Below are 24969 nucleotides of genomic sequence, written 5' to 3' on the forward strand. Positions count from 1 at the left end.
AAAAAAAAGAAAGCAGAATGCTTTATATGCTTTATTTTCCCTCTCTCAGAGCCCACATCTCCTTCTCCTCCTCAGAAAACTGATGCCTTTACTAAGCAAATGCATCTTGGCCTTTATTTGAACATTAAGCTAATTTCTCTGACTTAGCCTTTTCCCATGTCCTTTTCCTTTCTGCTGTTTATAAACTGATACTGTCCTCTCTGCCAAATGTAAGGGACGTTGCTCAGGAATAGAGAAATGTTTGACAATATAGATGTACTTCCATTTCACATTAACAGCATTCTTACGTTCTTAAGTTGTCTTCAGTGTATGTCATTTACTGTCCTTTTCTGCCCAGAAAGGAAAACCTGAAACTTGAAGCTTAATTTCTAAGGGACGTCAATAATTAATTTAAGCACAAATTGTTGTAGGGCAATTAGTACTTCTTTGTGGGTGCTGTTTTGAGTTAGGCTTGCAGAAAGACTTAAGGCTTTGAGGTAAGTGTGTAAAATGGATGTCAGGATTCTATGACTGGTTGTTTAAATCTGTACAGGTTTGGAGCTTTGTTTTTACAGGGGAACGGGGTATAGTGCAGAATCTACTGCTTGGAATAGCAGATGTCCTGCCATGAAGCCAGTTCTACAAGTCCTTTTGATTGTTTCATTGGTTAGATAGTCAAACAGCCATTCAAGAGAAAATAAAATAAATAAAATAATCATTAAAAAGAAAAAAAAAGCAACCAAAGAAAAAACAGAAAACTATTGTCACATTGGTCATCCTGCTAAGGCGTTGTTCTGCATGGTGAGCAGCTGAAGGTGCTGTGAGCTGCCTGTTCTGCCATGAAGTCTTAGGTATGGTGGGCCTTTATTATCTTGGGAACCTATTTATTCTCCAAAACAAACAGTTGCTGCAAAATGTGTGGTTATCTGGGATAATTTAAATATTTATAGCATGAGGAACATTTTCATTATTTACTTCTTAGTTCCAAGCTGTGCAGAATGGCTATTTGAAGGCTTTTAGGTGTCATGGAAAATAGAGCTCTTATTGATTTGGATGGGAGAGAAAGAGAAGCAAAGCATTAGTCTGCTTGGGTTGTCTTGGAAACTTATTTAATTTATGAAGTCATAAGAAACTAACGGCAGTGGAATGTTGAAAATAAACTTCCTGCTTTTCTTGCTGTAGCTTTTTATACATTTGAAACTTGACAGTAGAAAGAGAAAATAATTCAGTAACTTAATGTAGTTTCAGACCAAAGAATGTCCATTAGAACAGTTAAATTAAATGAAGACAGAGATTTCTAAGGCTAACATGGAACTTCATGGCTTCGTTCTCAGTGTGTTAATGATCTATCAGTCTGTTTTGTAATTTCATTTCTGCTTTGATTTCTTACACTTTATCAGAGTATTTGGGTCAGTCTACAAATCCTTTGTGTGAAGGAAGCTGATAGTGAGGCAGGGTACAAGTCAGTCTTTTGCCTTGTCTAGCTGTATGGGTCAAAGTCCACGCTCAGAAGAGCTTATACACACAGTCTTTTGGTAAGTGGGCTCCTTACAGGTTGTGTGTGATGCAGGTCACTTTTTTAGTAGGCTTCCACCACCTAGTTTAATTAAGTATAAACACTATTTGTTTCGCCTAAAAGTCTCCCATGAAAGTGAAGCCAAGGAAGGTATCCTACATTGCAACCTCTGATGTTTGATGAGAGTTCTTTAGTAATTTGGAACTCATCCCAGGAGTGGGACTCGATAGTCCTTACAGATGTCTCCTAACTCAGGATATTCTGTGATCTCAACCTACCAGTATGCGTATAAGTAGCCTACTGGTTAGCTTTAAAATAATTTCTTAGTTTTCTTCTTTCTCATCATCTTTTTGCAGAGACTTCCTGGGTTTTGAATGGCCTGCTTTCAGATCTTCTCACTCACAGTTTTATGTTTGTCCTTTACTCCATCACCAGTGTTGCCTTAAGTCAAAGTTGCTTTACTTACTTGACATTCCCATTTCAGCTTGTAGAATTTGTTTGCTCTGCTATAAAAATGTTGGAGATTCTCTTTTACTTTTATTGTGATGTCTCAAAGAATAAAGCTCATCCATTCTAGAGATAGAGCTAAATGCTCTAGGCTATAATTGCCAGAGGCATATTCTCTTTAAAAAAAAATCTTTAAAGAGTAGGATCATTTGTTTAATTGAAAGAAAAGCTCTAATATTCTTTTCACTGATGTATATTTAATCTCAAAATTGTGCTGCACAAACAGGTTCTGTACGCTGATATTTCAGATGGCTTTGGAGTTACCACTCGATGTGCAGTTAGACAACATACATCAATATATATCCTGAGTTCATTTGGATTCTCATTTAGTTAAAATATTGAGGTACGGAAGTGTGATCTTAAATAGTTCTTGGTGTTTTTTTTGTTCTGAGTTTTAATTCATTAGGCACTGGGCTTGTATTTTTAGTGAATTTCTCAAATACAATTATTCATGTTGTGGTTTAGTAATTGCAGTAACTAATGCTCCGTAATTATAACGTTTTTGTTTTGCTGGGAAATGTTCCCCATATCATCATCTTCTCTTTGGATTAGAACATGAAATATAAGAAAATTGTATGAAGGTTACATTTAGCCCTATGTTAATATGTTAATTTAGTTTTTGCTCACACGTATTTTTTTTGAAACTTTCAACATCTTGCGATGGATTAAAAAAAACAAACAGGGTTTTAAACAAAGCTACTTGATTTATACAGTACGCTTTGAAGCTACTGTAGAAGGATAGAAAACAGCTGGTGGCACTTCCAGTGGTAGGTCAGTAGTTACAGATGGGCTGCTTTTTTACAGCTGTCAGCCAGCTTCGTATGTAGAATGACTACAGTGGAAAAATCTTTGGCTGAATGAATAAACAAAACTGAGCACAAGGAGGACAGAAGGCATATATGTTTCTACAAGACAGGAAATTAAATTAGCTATAAAAATTTAAACCTAGATTAGCATTGGAAACATTCAGTATATTCTGGTTTCTGTTTCTTGTCCTGTTTTTTAATTCTTCTTCTATTGTCTATTGAAGGAGGTAGGTTGTAAAACAGAGGTAATAGGCAAATAAAAGCTAGTTTAGGATTGACACGAGTTTGGCACGTTGGCTGAAGGAAAGGCAGGTAGCTATGGCTAGTTTTAAAAGGCATTTAGCTGTGTTAGATTTGGTGTAATGCTTGTGTAATCTTGAAGCCACGTTCAATACTGAAGGATGTTGTATTTTGCAGGAATAATCAATGTGGGGAATTATAACAGAAAATTTATTATATGGCAGTGTTTTATTTATTTTTTAAGAGAAAATGGTCTTCAGCATTCTTCATCAATTTCTTCTGTCATGATGATTATGTTCAGCTGTAGTCAGACATTGTGCAGAACATTAGAACAGTCTTGAATTTGAGGATAAAGGAAAGGGTGGAGGGAGAGTGGAGGGGAGGATGAAGTTGAATAAAGTGATAAAAGCATGATGAATATTGCACATTACCTCCATCTTCAAATGAAAATAAACACAGAGAGGAGCTTTGTTTAAAAGTCCAAAAGCAGCAAGCAGAGTACGGCTGGAAGAAGATAGCTATTTTAATGCAAATGTGCAGTACTTCATATTCAAAATATTTTTTTTATCACTTCACCTCGAGAGCATGAGTCTTCGTAAGATGTTGATGAAATGTGCATTTGTTTGTTTGGAGAAAAAATTAGCATCTAGAAAGAAACAAGCGGATTTCTACATTCGATCACTTTCAAGGCCATGTAATGTTCACTACTGATATTGAAAGCTCTTGGGCAGGAATAAAAGGAAAGGGGGAAATTGATTATTTGGCTCAGCTTATATGCACCACACTTTTGTAATACGAGTGTGGTTCTCAGAGCCCATTGAAATCCTTATGGGGGACAGATGCAGTGCTCTTATTATGCTTTTGCAAGGATCTCGATAGCTTTAGCTGTTCACTTGCTCCTGTGTGTTTTATTTACAATCTACCATTTTGATAAGAATATCGTGGAAGGATGTTTCTCCTCTCCCCACCCCCTTCCCACAGGCTGTGTGTTGTGCTACCCTTCTGCTGTCTTGCCCAGCTACACGGGATCTGAAAAGTGCTTAGTTGTGTGTGCTGCCAAAGAGCTTGCCTAGTCATGCATGAAGCTGTTTTAAATGCCATTTGCTTGATATAGATGTTGGCAGTCTGTGTTGTCACTGGGATGCACATCTTCAGTTATGTTTCTTGAATTGTGACCCTAAACTTCCCAGTATCAAATTCTAATTTATTTTAACGTCAAAATCTTTGCAGTTAAGCATGAGAGGAGAGTTTTCTTGATTGCTGTGTTATGATGCAAAGGAATGATGCTTTCCTAAGGGGAAGCTTATTGTGTAATCCCAGGTTGCCAAGTATGTTTAGGAACCTGGTATGTTTTCTTATTTTTTTTTTATGCATATATAGGTCACTATTTTTGGAAAGGGGTGAAAAAAAACACCCAATCTTTATGAAATCTGTCTTTCTATTCACAGGTAAAAAAAAAAAAAAAAAGTTTATAAAAGGCAGAAAACGTTTCTGATTTGTGGCTGACTTGAAGTCCATCATCAAACTGTGCGGAGACGTTCTCTGAGCTTCCCCTCTTATGTCTCTCATGGACAAACACAAAGTGAAGCGGCAACGGCTGGATCGCATCTTTGAAGGTTGGATATTTCAATTTCTAAGGTTTCATTCATTTAGTGGATTATAAGTATTTCTGGAGGTTGGAACTCTGCTCGTTTGGTCATTCAGTGTATTTTTTTTAATTGAGTTGCTTTTCTTGTTGAAATTCTGTTAACTGTGTAGAGGTGTTGATTTTGATGAATAAAAGCAAAGAGTGTGGGAGCTCCGTACTGTTGTCCAATTCCGTTCCCTTTCAGCTCAGCATTTTACAACATTCTGCCAAGACGTTGTGAAAATTTGTGGGTTTGTATAAAATAACCACAAAAGGATAAGGAGACCACATAATCCTCTCAAGGGTCTTTCCCTACAGATATGCTTCATATAGATTGATTTAAGAGCCTGTATCTGATCTTAGTGAGGAAATGGAAAAGAAAATAAAGAAAAAAAATCCCAGAAGACCCCCAAACTTAATGAATGTTAATAAAAATACTGAGATCTTGTGAAGGGAGTGGAGTCACTTGCATCAGTCAATTAATCTTGAATCACAATTGTCTGAATTGTATGTTCCTGGTATTCTTTGTTTTCTTTTAGATTTGATGTGAAAACAGGTTGAGGGATAAGTTGTATTATTTTAAAGAATGCACATGAATGATTGAGGCTAAATGATTTTTTATACTAAATGTTTGTTTCTTCTTAAAAGGGATCTATCAGTTTCTTTACCAAACCCATTCTGATATGACTGGACTTAGTGTACAGACTGCTGGATGTGTAGTCTTTGCATCATGCCTAATACTGAAGCAGTAAACTGCATTTGAAGCATTTGCTTCTCTCCGCATTAGTCATGAGACATTTCTCTAGCAGCTGTGTTTGGTGTAAGCATCACTGACAGCTTGCTTGTGTCCTCCTTTTTTCCCCCCTTTCTTTGTGTCAATATGAGTGTACCCATATAATGAGTTAGACTGGAAGAGGACCAATATTAAAAATGAAATATTTTGTTTGTGAATTTTCCATGTAGGTGAATTCCTCAGTCCAGGTCACAGCTGACTCAAGATTTGCATTGTAGGGGCAATTGGAAAGGAGGAGTGAGGGGCACAGGGACAACAAAGCCAGAGAAGGGCATTTCATCAGAGTATCAGAGGGTACAATTTCATATGCAATGCAGTCTCAACAGAAAGTGGCTAAGGTCACCCCAAGTACTTGATCCAAATCAGTCTTATGTCACTACTTGACTGATTGGCCAAGTGGTCAGCTTTATCTGCTCACAAAGGACTGGGGAGCTGGCTGTTGAGGGTGGAAAATTGGGAAGGATGTCCCCTCGTGGGCAACTCAGTAAGATCAGCTGGAAGTGACTTGTGGGTGAGATGTTGCAGTGCTTTGTGCTGTTCATCCTTTGGTCCCAGGTCTAGAGTCTCTGTGTCTGACCCCACAAGAAAACTTAAAGATATATATTCAACTTCCTTTTTATTTTTATTATTTATTTCTTTTTTGCCTATCTTAGTGTTAGCTGAATTAGCAATGAGGAGGCAGAAGTGAGAGAGGACAGAGAAACCTGCCCCTTCTGGTGGCACCCACAGCTGAACTGAACTCCGCCCTCCTTTTAGGGTCATTATATTCATCAGTTGGATGACTTAAGAGAAATTAGTTGTGATGATGTGGCAAAGAATGCTGTAAGGCATGGAGGTGGCAGACCGTTAGGCTCTGTGACTGTATAAAACAGCAGCAGCTTCCCTCAGGGTGTGTGTTCACATGTTGTGACACTGTTTAATCACAGCCATTTGTGTGGCTTGTTTTCCCAGCCTTGCACAATTCACTGCATCCTACTGGTAAAATCTATCTGTGCAGCCATGCGTTGTAGGGAATTGATGCAGTTGAAAAATAAAGCAGGAATAAAGTTTTTTAGCCACTTTGACTTCCTAATCCTATTTAAATGCTGTGTTGGAACAGCAGAATGGGAAGATTAGGAGGAGGGTGAACAAGAGAAGAAGGGAAGAAAAAATGGATATGGAAAAATGCTTAAAGTGTTCTGGTTACAGGAATTCAATTTGGCTCTGTAAAATGTCAGATCTGTATTCTGTTCCTGAGTTTCTGTGCGTTCAAATTTCGAAATGTTCTTAGAAGTTTGTAAACATCTCTCTGGCTGATGTTGTTAGATCAGTATCCATGCCAGTGTGTAATGTAGGAGAAAAATGAGGGGGCTGGTTTGTTTTTAGAGAAGCTATTCTCTATATGTGGTCCTGTTCAGGTTTAAAAATCAGAGTTCTCTGCCTGTGCTTCCTAGAACACAACCTAAATATTTTATATTTTAGGAGGATGTGTAATGTTTTTTTTAAAGCTCAGGAAACTTAATGAGCTGTACAGCTATTAAAGGTGGCTTATCTTCTCTGTCAGCTTTTTTTTGTTGAGCAGTTCCCGTACAGCTTTCTTCTTTCTCAACCTTTTGGCTCAGAAAGGAATTATTTTTAAGATGCTTTTTATTACAAGCTCACTAAAAGCAGGTAGTGGTGGTTTGCTAATTACTGCTGCTGCTGTTTATATGTGTATTTTAAAATTGTTTAACATAAAAACTTGTGATGAGCAGACGTTCGGGCGTTATTGCATCTATAAAGAGATGCCAGCAGTGTTGCGACGCACCACATTTCATTACTGTTTGTCTCACTGCTTAAAGGGGGTGAGAGTAAGTTGAAATTCAGTTCCTAAAAATTGAATGGTGTGGGACTGATTCCCAAAATGAGATTTTTCGCGCTGTGAACATGTGCACAGGGCTGCACACAGCTTGTTCTGTGCAGTTAATGGATCGCCACAAACGCTCCTGGAAGTTCCAGGGCTGTGTATGCTGAGTGCTCTGCGAGTTGAACCGTTTTCCAATGGCTTTCTGCAATTTGCACACTCGCTTACAGTAACGAATCATGCAAATTAAGCAACAAATTGAACAGGCAGCACTGGATTTACTGTTATCCCAAGTTAACGATGGACTGGGAGTGCTACTACTAAATTTCACTTAATACTCAGCGGAGAAAAAAATCTGACTTCATTACTTTGGGAGCAATTAGTTCTCTTTTAATGTAGTTGTGTAAGAAATTTTTGTCTCCGAGGTACCTATGATTCCCTTCAGTGGTTTCTTAAATATGAAATTGAATATTTGCCTTTCATCCTGAAGCTATTTTCAGGGTTTTTTTTTTTTCCTCTTATTTGAATGGTGTGCCGTGTTCTTGCATGTGTTGTCTCAAAAAGGTGCTATTCAACTGTGCTCTGTCCTCCCAGCTTTTATAGTTCTATATATGGCATTTACTTAAATAATGGCAGTCAGACTGTCCCTTGAAGTAGCCAGATACAAAACTGTGGTTTTCAGCTTCCACTGGTAGCCGTGAAGTCTGCTTTGGCATAACAGCATGGTCCTGGGCAGACTGAGATGCTAATATTAGACTTGTTCACAGTCGATAAAGTAGCTTTTAGGCTTCTTCTCTTGCAGAAAAATAGTAACAAGGCATGTGAAAGATGTTAGTTATTAGTTACTGATTATATATAGTTATTAGTTACTGATTATATTGTTCTTTGTCCCCCTCTCCAGTGAAGCTGATGATTGCAAAGCATAATTATAGCAGTATACATTTGGCAGAACAGTTGGAAGTGTCACAGTGCAAAAATAAAATGTGTTCATTTTCTGAGTAATCTGAAAAAATCTAAATGTTTTTGGCATTTTGAAATGTTGTTATCTCTAATTAAGGTATTATTGCACTTCGCATTGTAACAGATCTGTAAACAGTGCTGCGTATTTGCTTATATTCTCGAAATCTTTAATTAAGTGTGTGTGCATATTTTACCGACCGTTGCTTGGAAGTTACCTTGGGGATGTGTGACCTGGTGGTTTGCTAGGAGCTAGCAGCTGAGGTAGGAAGGCAATGGGAGGTGGCTGCAGCGTGAGGACAGTTCTGCTACATCTGAATCGTCTGTGAACAACCAGGCTTGGCAAACGCAGTGCAGTGACTATTCTCTAAATACAGTGCTTTGTAAAATATATTGTACATGTTGGTTGGCACCTCTGCTTTCAGTGTGTTTCTGAGCTTTAGGAATCGAAGGTATCGGTGGACCTGAGAGGTGGAAGAGGTGTTTCCTTCTATTTTGTCTTGTTTGATGACATGAGTATTAGTGATTAAACAACTACAACACAGCACTGGAAATGTAGCTGCAAAATTGTGAGATTGATTTTTCTGGTTTGACGGCTTGAAACAAACAAAGAAAAAATTATTTGCAGACACCAGGTATATATAGACAGAATACTGATGGTGCATGTCCAGCGGGTCTGTGAAGACCCTGCATTACCCCCAACAGTTGTGACATGGTTTTCTAGTTCAGGTTTTGGAAGAAAAAAGACATCCTTGCACATCCAAAGCTTCTCAGCAATCCTTATGAGCCCTTTTCCTTTTTCTGAAGCATTACCTAAGGAAAGAGGAAGAGTTGAACGGGGCTCCTAAATTGAAAAAGAAAATGCATATTAATAGCATGTGTTTCTGAAACTTCAGATAAAATCTCTCATCTTTTGCTCTTATGAAGGACAGCCTTTATTCAGGAAAGTCTGATTACTGGCGAGTAACTGAACATTGTGCTCTTCAAAGGACAGAAAAGTGCATGATAAAGGAGTAGTTTCTTTTCAAGGATGCAGACGAGGTTTTCTGTCCTTATCAGAAAATGTGTTCTTAAAGCGCCTCTTTCTGTTTGTGCTGCTGTATAGTATGAGATCCAGTAGGATGCATCGTTCCTTCATAGTTGATGTGGTGCGTTGGTGACTCCAGGTATGAAGAGAACCAGGTTCTTGTTCCACATTTATTCAAGTCTTGAAATACAGAATGACCAAAAGTTTTAAAGCTTTGTTCTGATTCCAGATTTTTCTTGTGCTTGTAGCAGAGAGCCTAACTTCTTACCATGTGAAAGTGGCAGGTTGACAAACGGCATACGGTACACCATGACCACTGCTGGAGCCCATCTGGTGTACCTGAGCTGTGACTGCTCACTGCAGTTGTGAAATTGGGCAGTTTTCTGGCTATTAATGAGAGCAGCGGCCTGCCTGGCCAGGGTTCTCCCTGTATGGAAAGGAATTTTGCTGAAGCTGGTGTGTACTGCATATCTTAATCTGCAAAGAAAAGGAAAGAGGAATAAATGTTCCAAGGTGTTGAGTATTCTTCAGCACTTTCTTACGTAAGTGGATATTGCAATGTTATTTTCTTTCGAAAACTAGCTATAAATATTCTTAATCAATATCCAGATTTGAAGACGTTCATGGTTGACTTGCTGCAGGTATTGGAGAACAAAGGGAAATAATACAACTGCAGACAGTTGTACATCACACAGCACTTTATATGCTTTTCTTTGTGCGTTCTGCTCAGAGTGCCAGGCATACGGAACATCCCGCTTAAAAGGAGAATGATGGGATGCTTTGCTGCTGCTTGTCTTTTTTCACAGACTTCAGAAGAAAGCTAACTGAAGGATTAGGGCAGCAGAGGGAGCTAAAAGATTCCTAATATTTTATTGTTTGTTGTTTCCCAAGTGAAAGCTGCTCTGTCATGAAGTACCAATTAACCTTCACCAAAAATGTGCTTTTCGAGCCCAAAGTGTCTTTAGCAAGTAAGTAAGCACTTTGAACTGGAGAAAATTCCCTATTTCCCTAGCAATCCAGTAGAAATTAAATGAGGAATCAGGTAGTAACAGCTAGCAAAACCTTTCTGCGGGAACAGCCATCAAATCTTTCAGCTGTAACTAATGAAAGTGTGTAAGCAAGCAGAGTTGTCTGTGAATAACACAAGCAGAATATTCTATGAATAACCCAAGTTACTTTCAGATTTCAGTGGCTTGAAGTAAAAATGTGTGTGTTCTTGTTCATCACCAAAGGGTGTTCAGAACAATTCATCTGTTTTTATGTGTTCTGCATGCAAGAACTTTAGAAATACTTCTGTGAGCTTGAAATAGAGACGTAACATGTTTAACCTGTTATATGAGTGTTGTCTTCAAGGAGCAGGAGGGAGTTCTATGGACTAAGAAATCAATGAACTGAAAAAGATGCTATCATGAATAGCCATATAAGAAGCTTCTCTGTGACTGTTTGTATACCTGTGTATGTGGGGCACGTTCACCCCAGTGCAAACCATCCTTACTATTGGGACAGCTAGAATTGAACTACTTATGGACAGGCTCAGGTTGCCTTTTTATTCTTCATACTCAGTATTTATTTGGGAAGGTGTTGTTGGTGTTCTTTTGGATTGCTGCTGCAACTTGCCTTTGTAATTCAGTCTTCATTATGTGCTTCCCAAACAGCTTCTGAATTTGCATGCACTTAAGCTTTTGCAATGCTACAGAGGTGTTACTGGTAGCAGTGCAAATTGTATGGAAAGAAATTAACGTAAAAGCCCATTCTGCCCTACACGATGCTGAAAAGTAGCTGCTAATGAAAAGCATTATCTTAACAAGAAAACGTGGGTGGAAGGGATGGGGAGAGGCGAATTTTAGAGGAAATTTTTTAATTTTACTAAATAATAATGTCACTGATCCTAAATTCTGATTTTTTTTTAAAGAAAAGCTGTGTTTTTGCTGTGCCCAGTATTACATATTTCACCTATAGAGTTATATTTTCATTGGTGTATTGAAATAAAAATATTACTTGTTAAAGACAGAGCACTTCTTAACAGCTGTGATCAGTCATAGAATCACAGAATGGTTTGGGTTGGAAGGGACCTTTAAGATCATCTAGTGCCAACCCCCTGCTATAAGCAGGGACACCTCCCTCTAGACCATGTTGCTCAAAGCCCCTCCAGCCTGGCCTTGAATGCTTCCAGGATGGGGATAACCTCACTGGGCAACCTGTTTCAGTGTCTCACCACCCTCACAGTAAAGAACTTCTTCCTCATATCTAGTCTAAACCTACCCTCTTCCAGCTTGAAACCATTTCACCTCGTCCTGTTGCTCCCTGCCCTTATAAAAAGTCCCCCCCCCAGCTTTCCTTTATGCCCTCTTCAGTCAAAATAGTGTTACTTAAACATTTAAGTATATTTAAACACATAAATAACAAAACTGATGTTGTTTAAGTATGGTAAACACAACACAGCTTGAAACTCACAACTCACAGGGCTGTAATTGTTATATTTTTAATATCACATGTGTTTGAATTAGAACCTACTATTTAGCCACACCTAGTTGTCTAAATCTAAATAATCCTCAGAGAATTAAAAAAGACCTTTAGGACTAGATATTTAGCTTGTATGCATGCTTGTATGGTAGAACTTTCCAAAGCTTTAGAAGTTAAAGTGCTTGATGGTAATACGTACATACTGCTGCCCGGGGTCAGGGAAGATGCTTTAGAAGCCTTAGGTTTATATGCAGCTTTACACCCTGCTTTGGAAAATTGAATGAGAGAGAGCTGTACGAAGATTAAATGTCTGGTAAACATGTTGAAAAATTTAAATAGTCATCTAATTAAAGCAGACGTGTTCAGCTCTCACAGAGACAATTCCCATCTTTAGGGAAGCGCAGTGTGAGATGCAAAGAGGGATTTTATTTTTTTCCTCCCATAGTGCAGTCAGGGTGGGACGTGGTTGCACGACTGGAGATGAGAAATAAGAAGTGGTGACAGACTTCTGGTTCTGAGGCATCTGTGGCTGCTTCCTTGGGAGGCAGCCTTCCTTGGGCACGGCTTGTCCAAAGAGGGGTTGGAGATTCATGATCCTTGAGGTCCCTTCCAACGCTGGCCATTCTGTGAAAGCTGGAGGCAGCCTCTGCCAGGGGAAGGGTCCTATAGATATTTCTTCTCCTTAGAGAAGCCCTTGTGATATAATGGGCCGCTCATCTGAAGTCCAGACCCTCTGCTTAACTTGTAGGAGACTTTCCTGCTTTCCTTCATTGACCTTGATGAGGGGATAGTGGCCACCCTCAGCAAGTTTGCTGATGATACGAAGTTGGGAGGATTGGCTGACACGCCTGAAGGCTGTGCTGCCATTCAGCGAGACCTGGACAGGCTGGAGAGCTGGGCAGTAAGAAACCGGATGAGGTTCAACAAAAGCAAGCGTAGGGTCTTACACCTAGGGAGGAATAATTGCATGCACCAATACAGGCTGGGGGATGAGCTGCTGGAGAGGAGCTCTGCAGAGAGGGAGCTGGGCGTCCTGGTGGACGACAGGTTGGCCATGAGCCAGCAGTGTGCCCTCGTGGCCAAAAAGGCCAATGGCATTCTGGGGTGCATTAAGAAGAGCGTGTCCAGCAGGTCGAGGGAGGTGATCCTCCCCCTCTACTCTGCCCTGGTAAGGCCTCATCTGGAGTACTGTGTCCAGTTCTGGGCTCCCCAGTACAAAAAAGACAGGGATCTCTTGGAAAGAGTCCAGCAGAGGGCCACAAAGATGTTGAAGGGCCTGGAGCATCTCCCCTGTGAAGAAAGGCTAAGTGAATTGGGTCTGTTTAGCCTTGAGAAAAGACAACTGAGAGGGGACCTGATCCAGGTTTATAAATATCTGAGGTGTGGCGGCCATAGCGGTGAGGCCAGTCTCTTTTCAGTGGTACGTGGAGACAGGACGAGGGGAAACGGACATAAGCTGCAGCATAGGAAGTTTCGCACGAATGTGCGTAAGAACTTCTTCACGGTGAGGGTGACGGAGCACTGGAACAGGCTGCCCAGGGAGGTTGTGGAGTCTCCTTCTCTGGAGATATTCAAGTCTCGCCTGGACGCCTACCTGTGCGACCTGGTGTAGGGAACCTGCTTTGGCAGGGGGGTTGGTCTCGATGATCTCTAGAGGTCCCTTCCAACCCCTACAATTCTGTGATTCTGTGATTTCTAGGTGCTGTGGTAGAAGTAACAGCAGGCTGCAGTGCTTTTGAAATCTGTTTAAAATGCAAGGCTTTGCCATCTGACCTGCCTTGTGTTTGGAGCAGCCAAAAGTGTACCCACTGGTACTGCTGGAGATCAGAGCAGCTGTTTTGTACCCTGCTTGGGCGCAAAAATTAGATGGTTCCTTCCTCTGTCCTTACATGTGAGAATTAAATATTAAGTTTGAATTTCTTATGGTGACTAAAAAGTGTTTTTTTTTTTTTTTTTTTTTCTGTCCAGGAATAAGTTGCTCAAAACTATCCCTGTTTCCTTTTCTCCTAGCCCTTATTTTTCAGGTAGCATCCTATGCACTGAATTTTTAAATCTCCCACTCTGCCAATTAACTGAAGATGCACCCAAATAACCTATCAAAATTACAGAGCAGGTTGGAGGCACAGCGAAAGGTGATGAGGAAAGACGTGATTCTTTTGGTCCTACTTGTATTGCTCAGGTTTCCTTGTGCACAGATGATGCTCAAATACAAACAGACTAAGACTTCTGTTAATGGATAATTAGGAAGAATGTGTTAATATACAATGCACGTTTCTTTTTGTCAAAGCATGCACATTTAAATAAATGATTTTATTAAATGCTAAAAGAACTTTTTTCCCAAGTACTTTAATTTCTATTTCTTGTCTCTTGCCATTCATTTTCTTTCTCTTGCTGACTGGATGAGTATTACCCATGCATTTGCTGGGTATCAGCCACAACTTAGACAGGTGTTACTCAGCTTCCACAACATCTGCCAGTCATTTCTTGTTGCTGTTGTTAGTTTATCTAACCTGCAGATGGTCATGTTTGTGCAGTGCTCCACAAAGTCCCATGCTCGTTCCCCAAGTGCTGCTCCACACTTGCATGGAAGCATCATCAATTTATCAAACTCACATAATTTAGTAACAGTTATTTCTTCTTGCAGTAAACAAAAGCAGCTGCACTCTAGCTATCCTTATCTGCATGAATGCATAGATTGTGAAAGGCTTTTCTGACAAGACAAAAGTTCAGAATTTCCGACTGGAATTTAGGGCATGCAAGTCAGAATGACTAGACTGATGTTTAGAAACAATGTAATAATGCAGAGAATGAATTAGTTGCCATAGTAACTGCTTTGTTTTAATAATTTGGTGAAGCAATGAATAGAAGGAGCTCCAAAAGAAATAGTAGGAATTTTAATTACATGTTGTGCAATGTGAGTGGCTTTGTTCATTAATATTGAAATTTGATTTTATAACAAATTGAAGAATGGGTGTATAAGTTTTACTCTGAGAGGGCGGTAAGGATGATTTACAGGTTTCTTTTATTTTTTTTCTTCCCCCTGGGAGAAATACGGTCACATTTTACATTTGATTATAGCAATGTAGATTATTGATTCCTTACCAATAAAACATGCTCGATGCGTTGTGCTGGAAGCGTGACTTACATCTGCGTGCTCTGATTTGCTGCCTGGAAGTCCTGGCAGCCTAGCAACGTGCCGAGTCCACATCTGCAAAGGGATGCAGTCACCCAAACTTGGGAGGAAGGAGAACGTGGGAGTCTTGATACTTCAACACTCATCTAAAACCATAAGCACCTTAGAATCTTTTGCACTTCGCGGATGAAATTTAAATTCACTCTGTGCTTTTAGATCTTGATTTTTCTGCCGTCTTGCAAATTTGAAGAGCTTATTGTTCATCTCGTAGTTAAGACAAGGCAGGATCTTACAACAGATTTAAGCAGACACATGCACATCAGGTAGGCTTTCTGTGATCACACACAGTACATATCGACTGGAGACAGTTTTGCAGATAGCAGACGTGATACTGCTTTATTCAAGAAATATTCTGAGAAGGGCCTGGGAGGTATCAGAGCGGCCTTTGACTATCTAAAGGAGAGGAGAGACCCTTCAGCAGGATCTGTTGTGATAAGACAAGGGGAAAGGTTTCAAACTAAAAGAGAGGAGCTTTAGACTGGATATAAGGGGAAGGTTTTTTTTTTTATGACCAAGGGTAGAGAGTCACTGGAACAGGTCCTGGGGATCTTCAAGGTCAGGTTGGAGGGGCACTGAGCACCTGGTGGAGCTGTGGGTGTCCTTGTTCATTGCAGGGGAGCTGGTTTTGATGATCGCTAAAAGTTCCTCCCAACTCAAATGAATCTGTGGTTCAGTTAAATTCACGTGCAAACTCAAGACATTCAGGCAACTGGACCTGGGCATGAGGTGCCTTTGTGCTGTTAAGTCAGTGCTTGTGTGAGACTGGTGGTGTCAGTGACAGGATTGCTGCTGGGGTCTTACTGCTGCCCTTCACAGAATGGAGCCTTTAATTTGATTCTTTCTTCTCATCTGGCAGCGTTTTCTTTTCCTTACTGAAATTTGCAGGAGCTTAATTCTGCTTGAGACTAGAGGCAACTTTCTTGAGCTAGTGTTTAATTAAAGAGGGGCCTGCAAGTGGATAGACAGACACAATACCATAAGCTTCGTTTCCTTTGAATATCTGTCTGAAAACTAGTCAGAAATTGCTGTAAAGATAAAAAGTGGCACCTGGTCATTTCTTGGCCAAGAAAGCACCTTCCATCACTGGGCTCAAAGTTACATTCCCTCCCTAGGCCAGAGTCTCAAAATTGCTTCTGGAAATTGCGGTGTGTCTAACAGTGGCTTTTCAGTACGTATGTGCTCAGGAATGGGGAGGCTTTGGGTTCTAGATAATCACTGATCTGAAGGTGATTTTTTTTTTTTTTTTTTTTTTTGCAAGGTTCATCATCCTTTCTTTGAGGTTTACTGCAATTCCTTTTCCAGAGACTGCAAGATTGATTAATTGTGCCAGAAAAAGAAGGGAAAACTGAGTTTGGTACTGAGAAATCTAAGTCAGGATGGGGAATTCAAGCTTCTCCTACCTGTTTCTAGTGTTTTCATATGCAAAATTTTGCAGAAACTTATTTATTTTGTACGGGGTGAGACTCTGAGGACTGGGCTACTCTTGTTCCTGTCTTCTCTGCTTCACTCTCATTGGCCACAATTCAGAGTTTACAAAACCAGCTCATCGTAGACCCACGTGTTTTTTTCATATTTCCTTTTTTCATAGTTGAATCTTAAAAAAATAAATCGTAGTGTTTTTGAAATAGGTACTAACTTGAATTTTTCTTAAGTCTTAATCCTTAACTGAAATTCTGAAATGCTTTTCAGTGAAATCTTAGAATTTACAAAATCTTTTCCTGTTTAATTTTGTAGTGTCAGTCTGACACTTTTTCTGTTTTTCTGGTTTCATTTTCTAATAAGGAAATAAAATCATTCCTATGTCATTCCTTGCTTTCTAGTTTTTCTAAAAGTGTTCTTTGGGATATGTTCATTTTGTTGGACTTGATGATCTTCCAACCTGAGCAATTCCATCATTCTATGTTTGTTGCTATGCGAGTGGATTTGCACTTGAAGTCAATTAACATTAAATGTTAATTTTTAATTTAATGTTTATCTCCCAATGTTGTTTCCTCTGATTTTTATTGTATTTCTCTGTTATGAATGGGAACACCTGCAGATATACTCCTAAAAACATGATTTTACGCATAGCTAAAAAAATATTTAACTATTTACAGTATTCTTAATTATAGTTCTTCTAGGTGAAGACTTGAATCGTTTTGCAGAGTGTAATATTAACCTGATCTAGCTGGGAAAATGTTAAGCAGTATTCTGAAAAAGAATAAAATAAAACAGCTCTACTGACGTTGACTTACGTTTCCAAGAGCTAGCAAGTCTGGAGGCTTGTATGTCAGATATGGTAGATTGCTCTATCTCTTGTTCTGTCTGTAAATGATTAACTTGAGGAAACCCATGTTACAGGCATATGCTTTCTAACAGCAGATTTCAGTCTACTCCTGATTTCCACATGGAAGCTCTCCCGCCCCCAAGTTGTGTATTACTCCTTTTGCATATGGGGTTTCCATGTCAGCTGCACTACTTGTGCCAAAAGTTTGTCAGATATAAACTTTGGTCTTCCCAGATTCATGAAACTCTTCAGAAGTGTGATTGACTTGTGCCTTTTTGGCTTGATGTAACCACTTGATTGAAAAATCAAGCGATGAAGGTTTTGTTGTTCTGTTCCAGATAAAAGCTTCACATTGCAGGGAGTTTTAAAAGCTCTCTTTTAAGTTATTTGTAGGCAAGTGTATACTTTTGTCTTCATGCATGATACCTGCACAATATTTTTCATAGAATTTTTTTCATAGAATGGTTTGGGTTAGAAGGGACATTTAAGATCATCTAGTGCCAACCCCCTGCTATAGGCAGGGACACCTCCCTCTAGACCATGTTGCTCAAAGCCCCTCCAGCCTGGCCTTGAATGTTTCCAGGGTGAGGGCATCCACGGCCTCTCTGGGCAACCTGTTCCAGTGTCTCACCACCCCCACAGTAAAGAATTTCTTCCTAATATCTAGTCTAAACCTACCCTCTTCCAGTTTAAAACCATTTCCCCTTGTTCTGTCACTACTGGTGACAGGTAGTCCCTCCCCAGCTTTTCTGTAGGCCCCCTTCAAGTACTGGAAGGCTGCTTTAAGGTTTCTTCTGGAGCCTTCTGTTCTCTGGGCTGAAAAGCCTCATCTCTCTCAGCCTGTCCCCATAGGTGGAGGTGCTCCAACCCTCTGATCATATTCACTGTCCTCCTCTAGACCTGCTCCAACATCTTGATGTCCTTTTGTTGTGAGTCCCAGAATTGGATACAGTTCTCCAGGTGGGGTATCCTGATAACAGACTAGAGGGGCAGAATCACCTCCCTCGGCCTGCTGGTCATGCTTCTCTTGATGCAACCCAGGATACAGTTGGCCTTTTAGGCTACAAGCAGGAGCACATAGCTGTGTTTTCTGCCAAACAACTTGTCTGATTTAATGGAATTTAGTGTTAAAATGGAATTACACTTACATTCCATTTACTAGAAGGATGATTTATTTGTAGCAATAAATTTTAAAGGCTGACAGATAGTTCCCCTTTCTTTCTGCAGCCTGAGAAGGCTTTTTTGTGCCTTTTAGAAGGTTTTAAATGCAGCTGATATGTGGGACAGATCCTGACTTAGTTTTCCAGTTTTACACATGCTGTAAATGTTTTATAAACCTAAACTTGAAAAAACTGCCAAAACTTCAGATTTTAACCAAATTATTTAAAACTCGGAACTTAAGTTGAGGTAATTCCATGGAAATACTCCTTAACCTTTAAAGTGAGAGCAAGCATGGGGGCCAACTAAAGTTATAAGTTCAATTTATTATCGTATCCTTTACATTAATTATATAATCTATTGCATAGGGTGGCTGTAACCTCTGATTATTTGCCTACTCCACAGCTGGACTACATTGTTGTCCCTATTGGCATGTACATATATATATATATATATATTATATTTTGTATTCATGACAGATGTTGCTTTTTATCAATTAAATTGTCATTACATCTTCTGGTGGCACAAAAATTGTGGGATAAGACAATAACAATTATTTGATATACAAATGGAAGCCTGAAGAAGAGAGAAAAAGAGAAATGTTCATCTACAGATGACCATTTAGGTAACAAGAGCAGTATCAACATGGTGGTCAACGTTTTTGATGCCTAAAGCCAGAACTTGGAACCACGTGCTTTCCAGCTCACGTAGGCTGTTCACCTGGACCTTTTCCATCAACTTCCAGTCTAATGTGATGCTAATTCTGTTTTTAAATACAGTGCCCACAAAAGGTAAAGTATTAAGGGCTTTTTTTTTTAAACATTTAGCTCAAAAGAGAGATGACGATCTAGTTTTACTTTACTTCCTGAAAGGCTGGTTTTAGTTGTTCTCTGCAGAAGATAGCATTAAGCCACAGCTTTCTCATTCTAAATTCATATAAGAATCAGGTTGATCACACGATGTCATCAGCGGAACTGCTGCAAAGACCAAAAAGATACAGACTTGAGGTTTCAACAGTTAGTCAAGTTATCTTAAGATGCAAATGCCATTTGAAGATGTTCCATTAATTTATTAAATTTAATATGCTTAAGATTAGCATATTAAATGGCAGAAAATGCATAATGTGTTTGAGAGTTAGAGTTTTTAAAGAGTTGTCTGTACCTACACCATAGTATTCACAAAGTACCTTAAGTACACATGTACTTAAGTACACATGAAAGCATGTGGTTATGTCACGTAGTTGGGAAGCTTCTAATTTCCTTTCAGACATTTTTGCTGCATATTTTATCTTCTTTTAGGTCTCCTTTATACACACACACACACACACACACATAAGGTTTCAAAGTAAGAGGGAAATGAATAGGTTCAAGTCATGTTTGGAACATGTAGCAATGTCCATATTTTAATTAAATGACAAATTGCTGGCAATGTGTTGGTTATTGATCTTGCAGCTGGAGCCTAAAATGAAACTCTGCCTATCTATGTTCCATCCTCTTCAGTTTGCTATGTGGGAAATAAGAGGTGAATGAAAAAAAAGCAGTGTGATTTGAAGATGAGAACTAACAGCAGAATTAGGTTAGGTACCAAGGATGTCTCTTGGTTTATTGATTTTTATGTGAATACTGCCTGCTTTAGGCATCTCAGCCACTGGGCATCCTGTACATACCAGGTGGTGGAGGGCTGTGGTGGTTGAAAATGAGCACTTGGAGGAGCATTTGGGACTTGGTTGAGGTTTCTGCTTCTCCCTACTGGATCCAACTGGCAAGCTGGAGTTGAGAGCTGTTGCATGTGATTGAAAAAGTCCTGATGAGCCGTGCTTGGGAAAGACCTGACTCAGCATCACACTGCGCTATTGATAGTCAGCACACCAAGTCCCTTCCTGGGAATAAGCAAGAAGATTTTGACCTACTTTAATGAAAGAGTAGCAATTACAATCCTCTCCTCAGCCCTGCAATGCTCCAACTTCCTTCAAATGTGTCTGGCACCCGTAGCCTGGTACCTTTGCAAATCTGGATCCATTCCCCGCATTACCCGGTAGGACTCCTGTGTGTGGGTATAGTGAACCCTTCTGCAGACAAGGGCAGTTCTGCAGCTCCTTGCTGCAGGATGGCAGAGGTTGCCAAAGTTCCATGAAGAAGTGAGTGGGTGCCATTGTGGAAGAGCAATTTACTGGGTTTGTTGTTTTGATTCACATCCTTCTTGATTTGTAAACTGGAGGCAGGGAGAAGTCTGCTGACAAATTGCTGGTCTTGCCCTTTTCCCATATTTTTTCTCACTGTTCTTATCCTGAATCCAGCATCATGAAAAGATGCTGCTAAGTAAGATGGACGATTGATCTGAAACCATTAGAAGCCTTTTTGTTGCTTTGGTTGCAGAAGGTTCTCCTTTTCATGTACAAGCTTGGTACAACTCCATAGGGTCTCTCTCCCATTCTTTAGGCTTCCTTCTACGGCACTGTTGCAGCCCAAATGTAAGGGAACGGTGCCCCTCATTGGTACCATTTCACCAACCCAGCATGTGACTGCCTGGGACCTCCAGTATGTGTTGCTGTGCACTTTAATACCTTTCCAGTAGGCTTTTTGTGCAGTGAATAACACTGCTTTTAATAACTTCAAATACGTTTTATAAGTCTCGTAAGAAAAATTAATTTTAGAAAGTGCTGTTAATTTTTCTTTTCACTAACTGAGAATTGCTGAAGTGTTTAAAGAAAATAAAGAATGGTGCATGGAAGGAATCTGTGATCAGATCTCCTGAAGCAGTGTGGAATGTGTTTACAGATTTGGGAAATCAGAACAAGGCTTACCCAGCTGGGCTTGGAGTCCTGCGGAAGCAGTTTACCACTTTTTTTGTTTCCCTGGCTGTGAAATGACAGTAATACTTTTACAGCAAGGTGGAAAGTCAGTTTAAAAAAAAAACAACACAGAACTATTACAGAATAACAGTACTTAATGATTTGCCTATCCAAGTAGCTGTATCTATTAAGAAATAATTGAAACATGTTTACAGAAGAGATTTGAAAGAAAATAATATTGTTATCAAGCTAAAAAGCTATAAAGTATAATTATTATATACTTCCTTTGTGATTCAGCAGTCGAGCTGTTTTTGTGCATGTAAATGATTTTTACTTAATGGATTATTGCAGCACATCTGAGCAAGCAGCGCAGGACTCCAGGAAGGGCACACCTTGAGGACACTGCAGCAGCAATATTTTGCTGTGTCACTAGATTTTATCATGCGTAAAGGACAGATTCTTTTATACTTAGGAGTTTTCAAATGGAAATCTGTTACGTTTCTGACTACGTTTCTATTAGCTTGCAGTAATTAAAAAAAAAACAACACTGAAACAAATTGATTTTGTTTGTAAAAGTGATTGTACTTAAATATTATATCATCAGGCGTCTAAGCATAGCAATAAAATGATGGCTGTGACTGCAACTTCTAACATGAATTTTATCAGTATGTTTTTATTTCTTTTTTTGAAGCAAGTGTAATAAAATTATAAGTGGATTATAGTTGATTGTTAGAATGCTGTATGTCTGTCAAGTGCTACTACTAAACAAACAGTAAAAGAATCTGTTAATTTTATTGCTTTAGTGGTACAAGAACCACTCTAGTTCTCCAAGATTTCCAAGCTTGAGAGTTAGAACATAGAATTAATGAATCGGTTTTGGACTGCTTCCAATACTTCATGTAAGCGATCTTTCTAAACAGCCATAGATTTGGATAATAGATAAAGGAGATGTGGTTTCATTAGGGTGAGATATACTCATGAGATGGAAAAAAATGTAGTTACCAGTAAATTGCAATGAGCTGAGGATCATACCCTGAAATAACGACTGTGACAAAAATAATGACTCACCAGCATCTACAAAAATGGTAGAACAGTTTATCAGTCTCGGTGGGTAGTCTTGATTCCACCTCTGTGTCTGTGCTAAGCACTCTTTATATCCCTAAACATGCAAAATCTGCCTGAGCCATCCCTCATACAGCATTGTGTTTGGGGTTTTTGGAAGAATGTCATCTTTTTACTGTACTGATAAAGCAGAGGGAAGAATGGGGAGATACTTGGTAAACTTAGTCATGCCTGGCTGAGCCTTTTATGCCAGTCCAAGAAGTAATAGAGCTACACGTAGATGTGGGGATGCTCTGAATGAAGCTGGTATGACTCTCTTCTTGGCTTTCCTCCTAACATCTACAGGATTTAAGAAAACTTAGTTAAACTTGAGTCAAAGAAACCAAAACAAACATACCTATATAAAGAACTTCATCTGCAGCTAAAAGGGTAGCTTTCTGTTTTATTGCAATGCAGCACGTCTTACACTGTTGAAATATAATTAATGCTAATATAATATTGCCTTTTTTTTTTCTTTTCTTAACCTGATGCTGTTTAATGTCTCTTACCAAACCTGCATTACCATTTTGCCACTGTGGACAACAGCTGATAAACGCTGCTGGCAGTTTAGGTGAGGACACAAGTTTAGCAGCTGTGGGAGATCTGAATAACTTCTCATTCTTTGATCCACTAGAAAAGGAGGTTTGACAAATTATGTGGAGACTGCTTGTTTGCTGTAGGAACTCTTTGCAATATTGTACCCGAATTTCACTGTGATGTGGCAGGCCAAAAGTTAGCTGGCTTCCCAATCAGCGGGGAAGAAAAAGCAATCTAAGAAGTGATTAAGATTTTAATTCAGATGATATGATTTGGACATTTCTATCCTTTCCAATCCCACATAAGTGGAAGTTCTACTTTGATCAGAGTGCCTAATTTAGATTCTGTAAGTGGTAAGAAGGATCTGAGCCTAACGGTGGCTTTGCGCAACTCAGGGTTGAATCTGAATTTATTATGGGAGAGCAGTTAATGGTAGAAGTTAGCCTGCTGGCTCATGAGAGTTAACTCAGATTTCTGCATTGGCATGCATAAAGGAGCCCAAACGTATCTTGGGCTCGCGGCTGTGCTGAGTTTTTAATGTTGTAGACATTACTTTCTGGAGCTCTGAAAGCAGCGCTCCCTAAAAGCAGTACAGTTTTCAAAGAGGGAGGAAAGAAAGAAAACATTGCATTTATGCCTAAACTGAGGTTTTGCAGTCGTGTTGTATTGCATTGGTGCATTGCATACACCTGCTTGAGATTTGGCATTACCTTAGCAGAAAGAGGTTGAGCTGCCTTATACTTTAATTGAATCTCCTTTAAATTGCAGTCTGCTATTATTCTGTACTGTGTTCGGAGCTCTGTCTTCTTTGTGGTTGACAGCTGTGTGTTTCAGTCATGGTTTTTAAACTTTTTCAGTTTCGCAAATGCTACCTTAAATACCAAACTGTTTCCAATTCTGAGATATCTCCTTTCCCCACATAGTCAACTTGCAACTGGTTTTGGGCATTCTGCCTACCTTATTCACTTCAAAGTAAGCCATGTAGATTTTTGTTTTCCTTTAATTCTGATATTTTGCTGGCCTTCTTCCTCCTTTTCTCAGAATCAATTTGCATTGTCCCAGCTAAGTTTACCAACATCCTGATTCCTTATGCTCCTTCACACACTAAACTATCATCAAATTGCTTGACAGATGAAACGAAGAACTATTCTTAGGTATTGAATGAGGAAGTTGGTACAGTTAAAGCATTATAAAGAGATAGAATGTGAAAAAAAAAAAACAACACAACAGCAAAACAACCAAAAACGAAACCAACCAACCAAACTAAGAACAACCCCACAAACAACAAAAGAACCCTCAAACTCTCCATCTTTGTTGAGAAGGTAAAAAGGTGCAGTCTTTGTGCCCCATTGGAACTCTGGCATCACAAAGTGCAGAAAAGGCACCCCGAATATACTTCATTTTTTAGCTAGATGCTTCAATTGTAAACTGGCACAAAATTAAAAAAAGAACAACAAACTTATACAAATAAAAGACTGCAGATTTGAAGGTACACATGGACTAAGGTACTGAACCTGAGGCTTCAACCTCTGCTGTAGACTTTATCTCAGGGATCTGCCAGAACAGATTCAGAACTGCACATAACCTGATGAGTATCTCTTCTGTGTGCTGTATTTGATACATTTTTCCTCCTTATTTTCATTTGAGTATATCGTTGCCTGCTCTGAGTAAGCACTTAGATTCTCCAAACTGTGCTTTAGTCAATATCACTTGCAGTGATAGTGCTGTGCAGAGTTTCCTTTTCTTGTCTAACCTCAGCCAGGAAATAGAACAGATGGGTTTCGCTGTGCCTTTTTGGCAAAGAGTAGCATGGAAATAGAAATAATAAACCTTATTATACTTGTGCTTCTCAACATGGTGCTTGTAATGTGCAAAAATGTAATTTAAAATAGTGCAAACTTACTGCCAGTTAACCATTAATTAAAAAAAAAGTTTAATTGAATGACCTTGAGAGGAAATAAATCTTCACGCTAAAAACTAGTGGTAAGTTTTTTTTTCTTGGAGGTACACGTGCACTTTCACAGAGCCAGCATATCTCTGTGTACTGTCATGAAATGAAAGAAGATCCAATTCTGTGTTTTACTACAAAGAGCAAATTCGCTGTTGTGTGAGTGATACAACAAATACATAATATGTAACAGACTATAAGAAGTAACATAAAGAAGTCATATAATTAGATGATAGAA

General features: G+C 39.2%; 1 protein-coding gene across 2 annotated transcripts in view; it reads left to right on the forward strand.

The window, feature by feature from the left end:
- The first annotated feature begins 4496 nt into the window (after positions 1 to 4496).
- CTBP1 (C-terminal binding protein 1) overlaps positions 4497 to 24969 on the forward strand; it is a 164905-nt gene continuing 144432 nt past the window's right edge. For both annotated transcript variants that reach the window (XM_085223647.1, XM_085223648.1), the window contains exon 1: positions 4497 to 4664. In XM_085223647.1, coding sequence (XP_085079773.1) covers positions 4607 to 4664 — 58 coding nt within the window. In that variant the 5' untranslated portion in view covers positions 4497 to 4606. The remainder of the gene's footprint in view (positions 4665 to 24969) is intronic.

Source organism: Meleagris gallopavo, chromosome 4 (assembly GCF_905368555.1).
Source record: "Meleagris gallopavo chromosome 4, MGAL_WU_HG_1.1, whole genome shotgun sequence".
NCBI classification, from domain to species: Eukaryota; Metazoa; Chordata; class Aves; order Galliformes; family Phasianidae; genus Meleagris; species Meleagris gallopavo.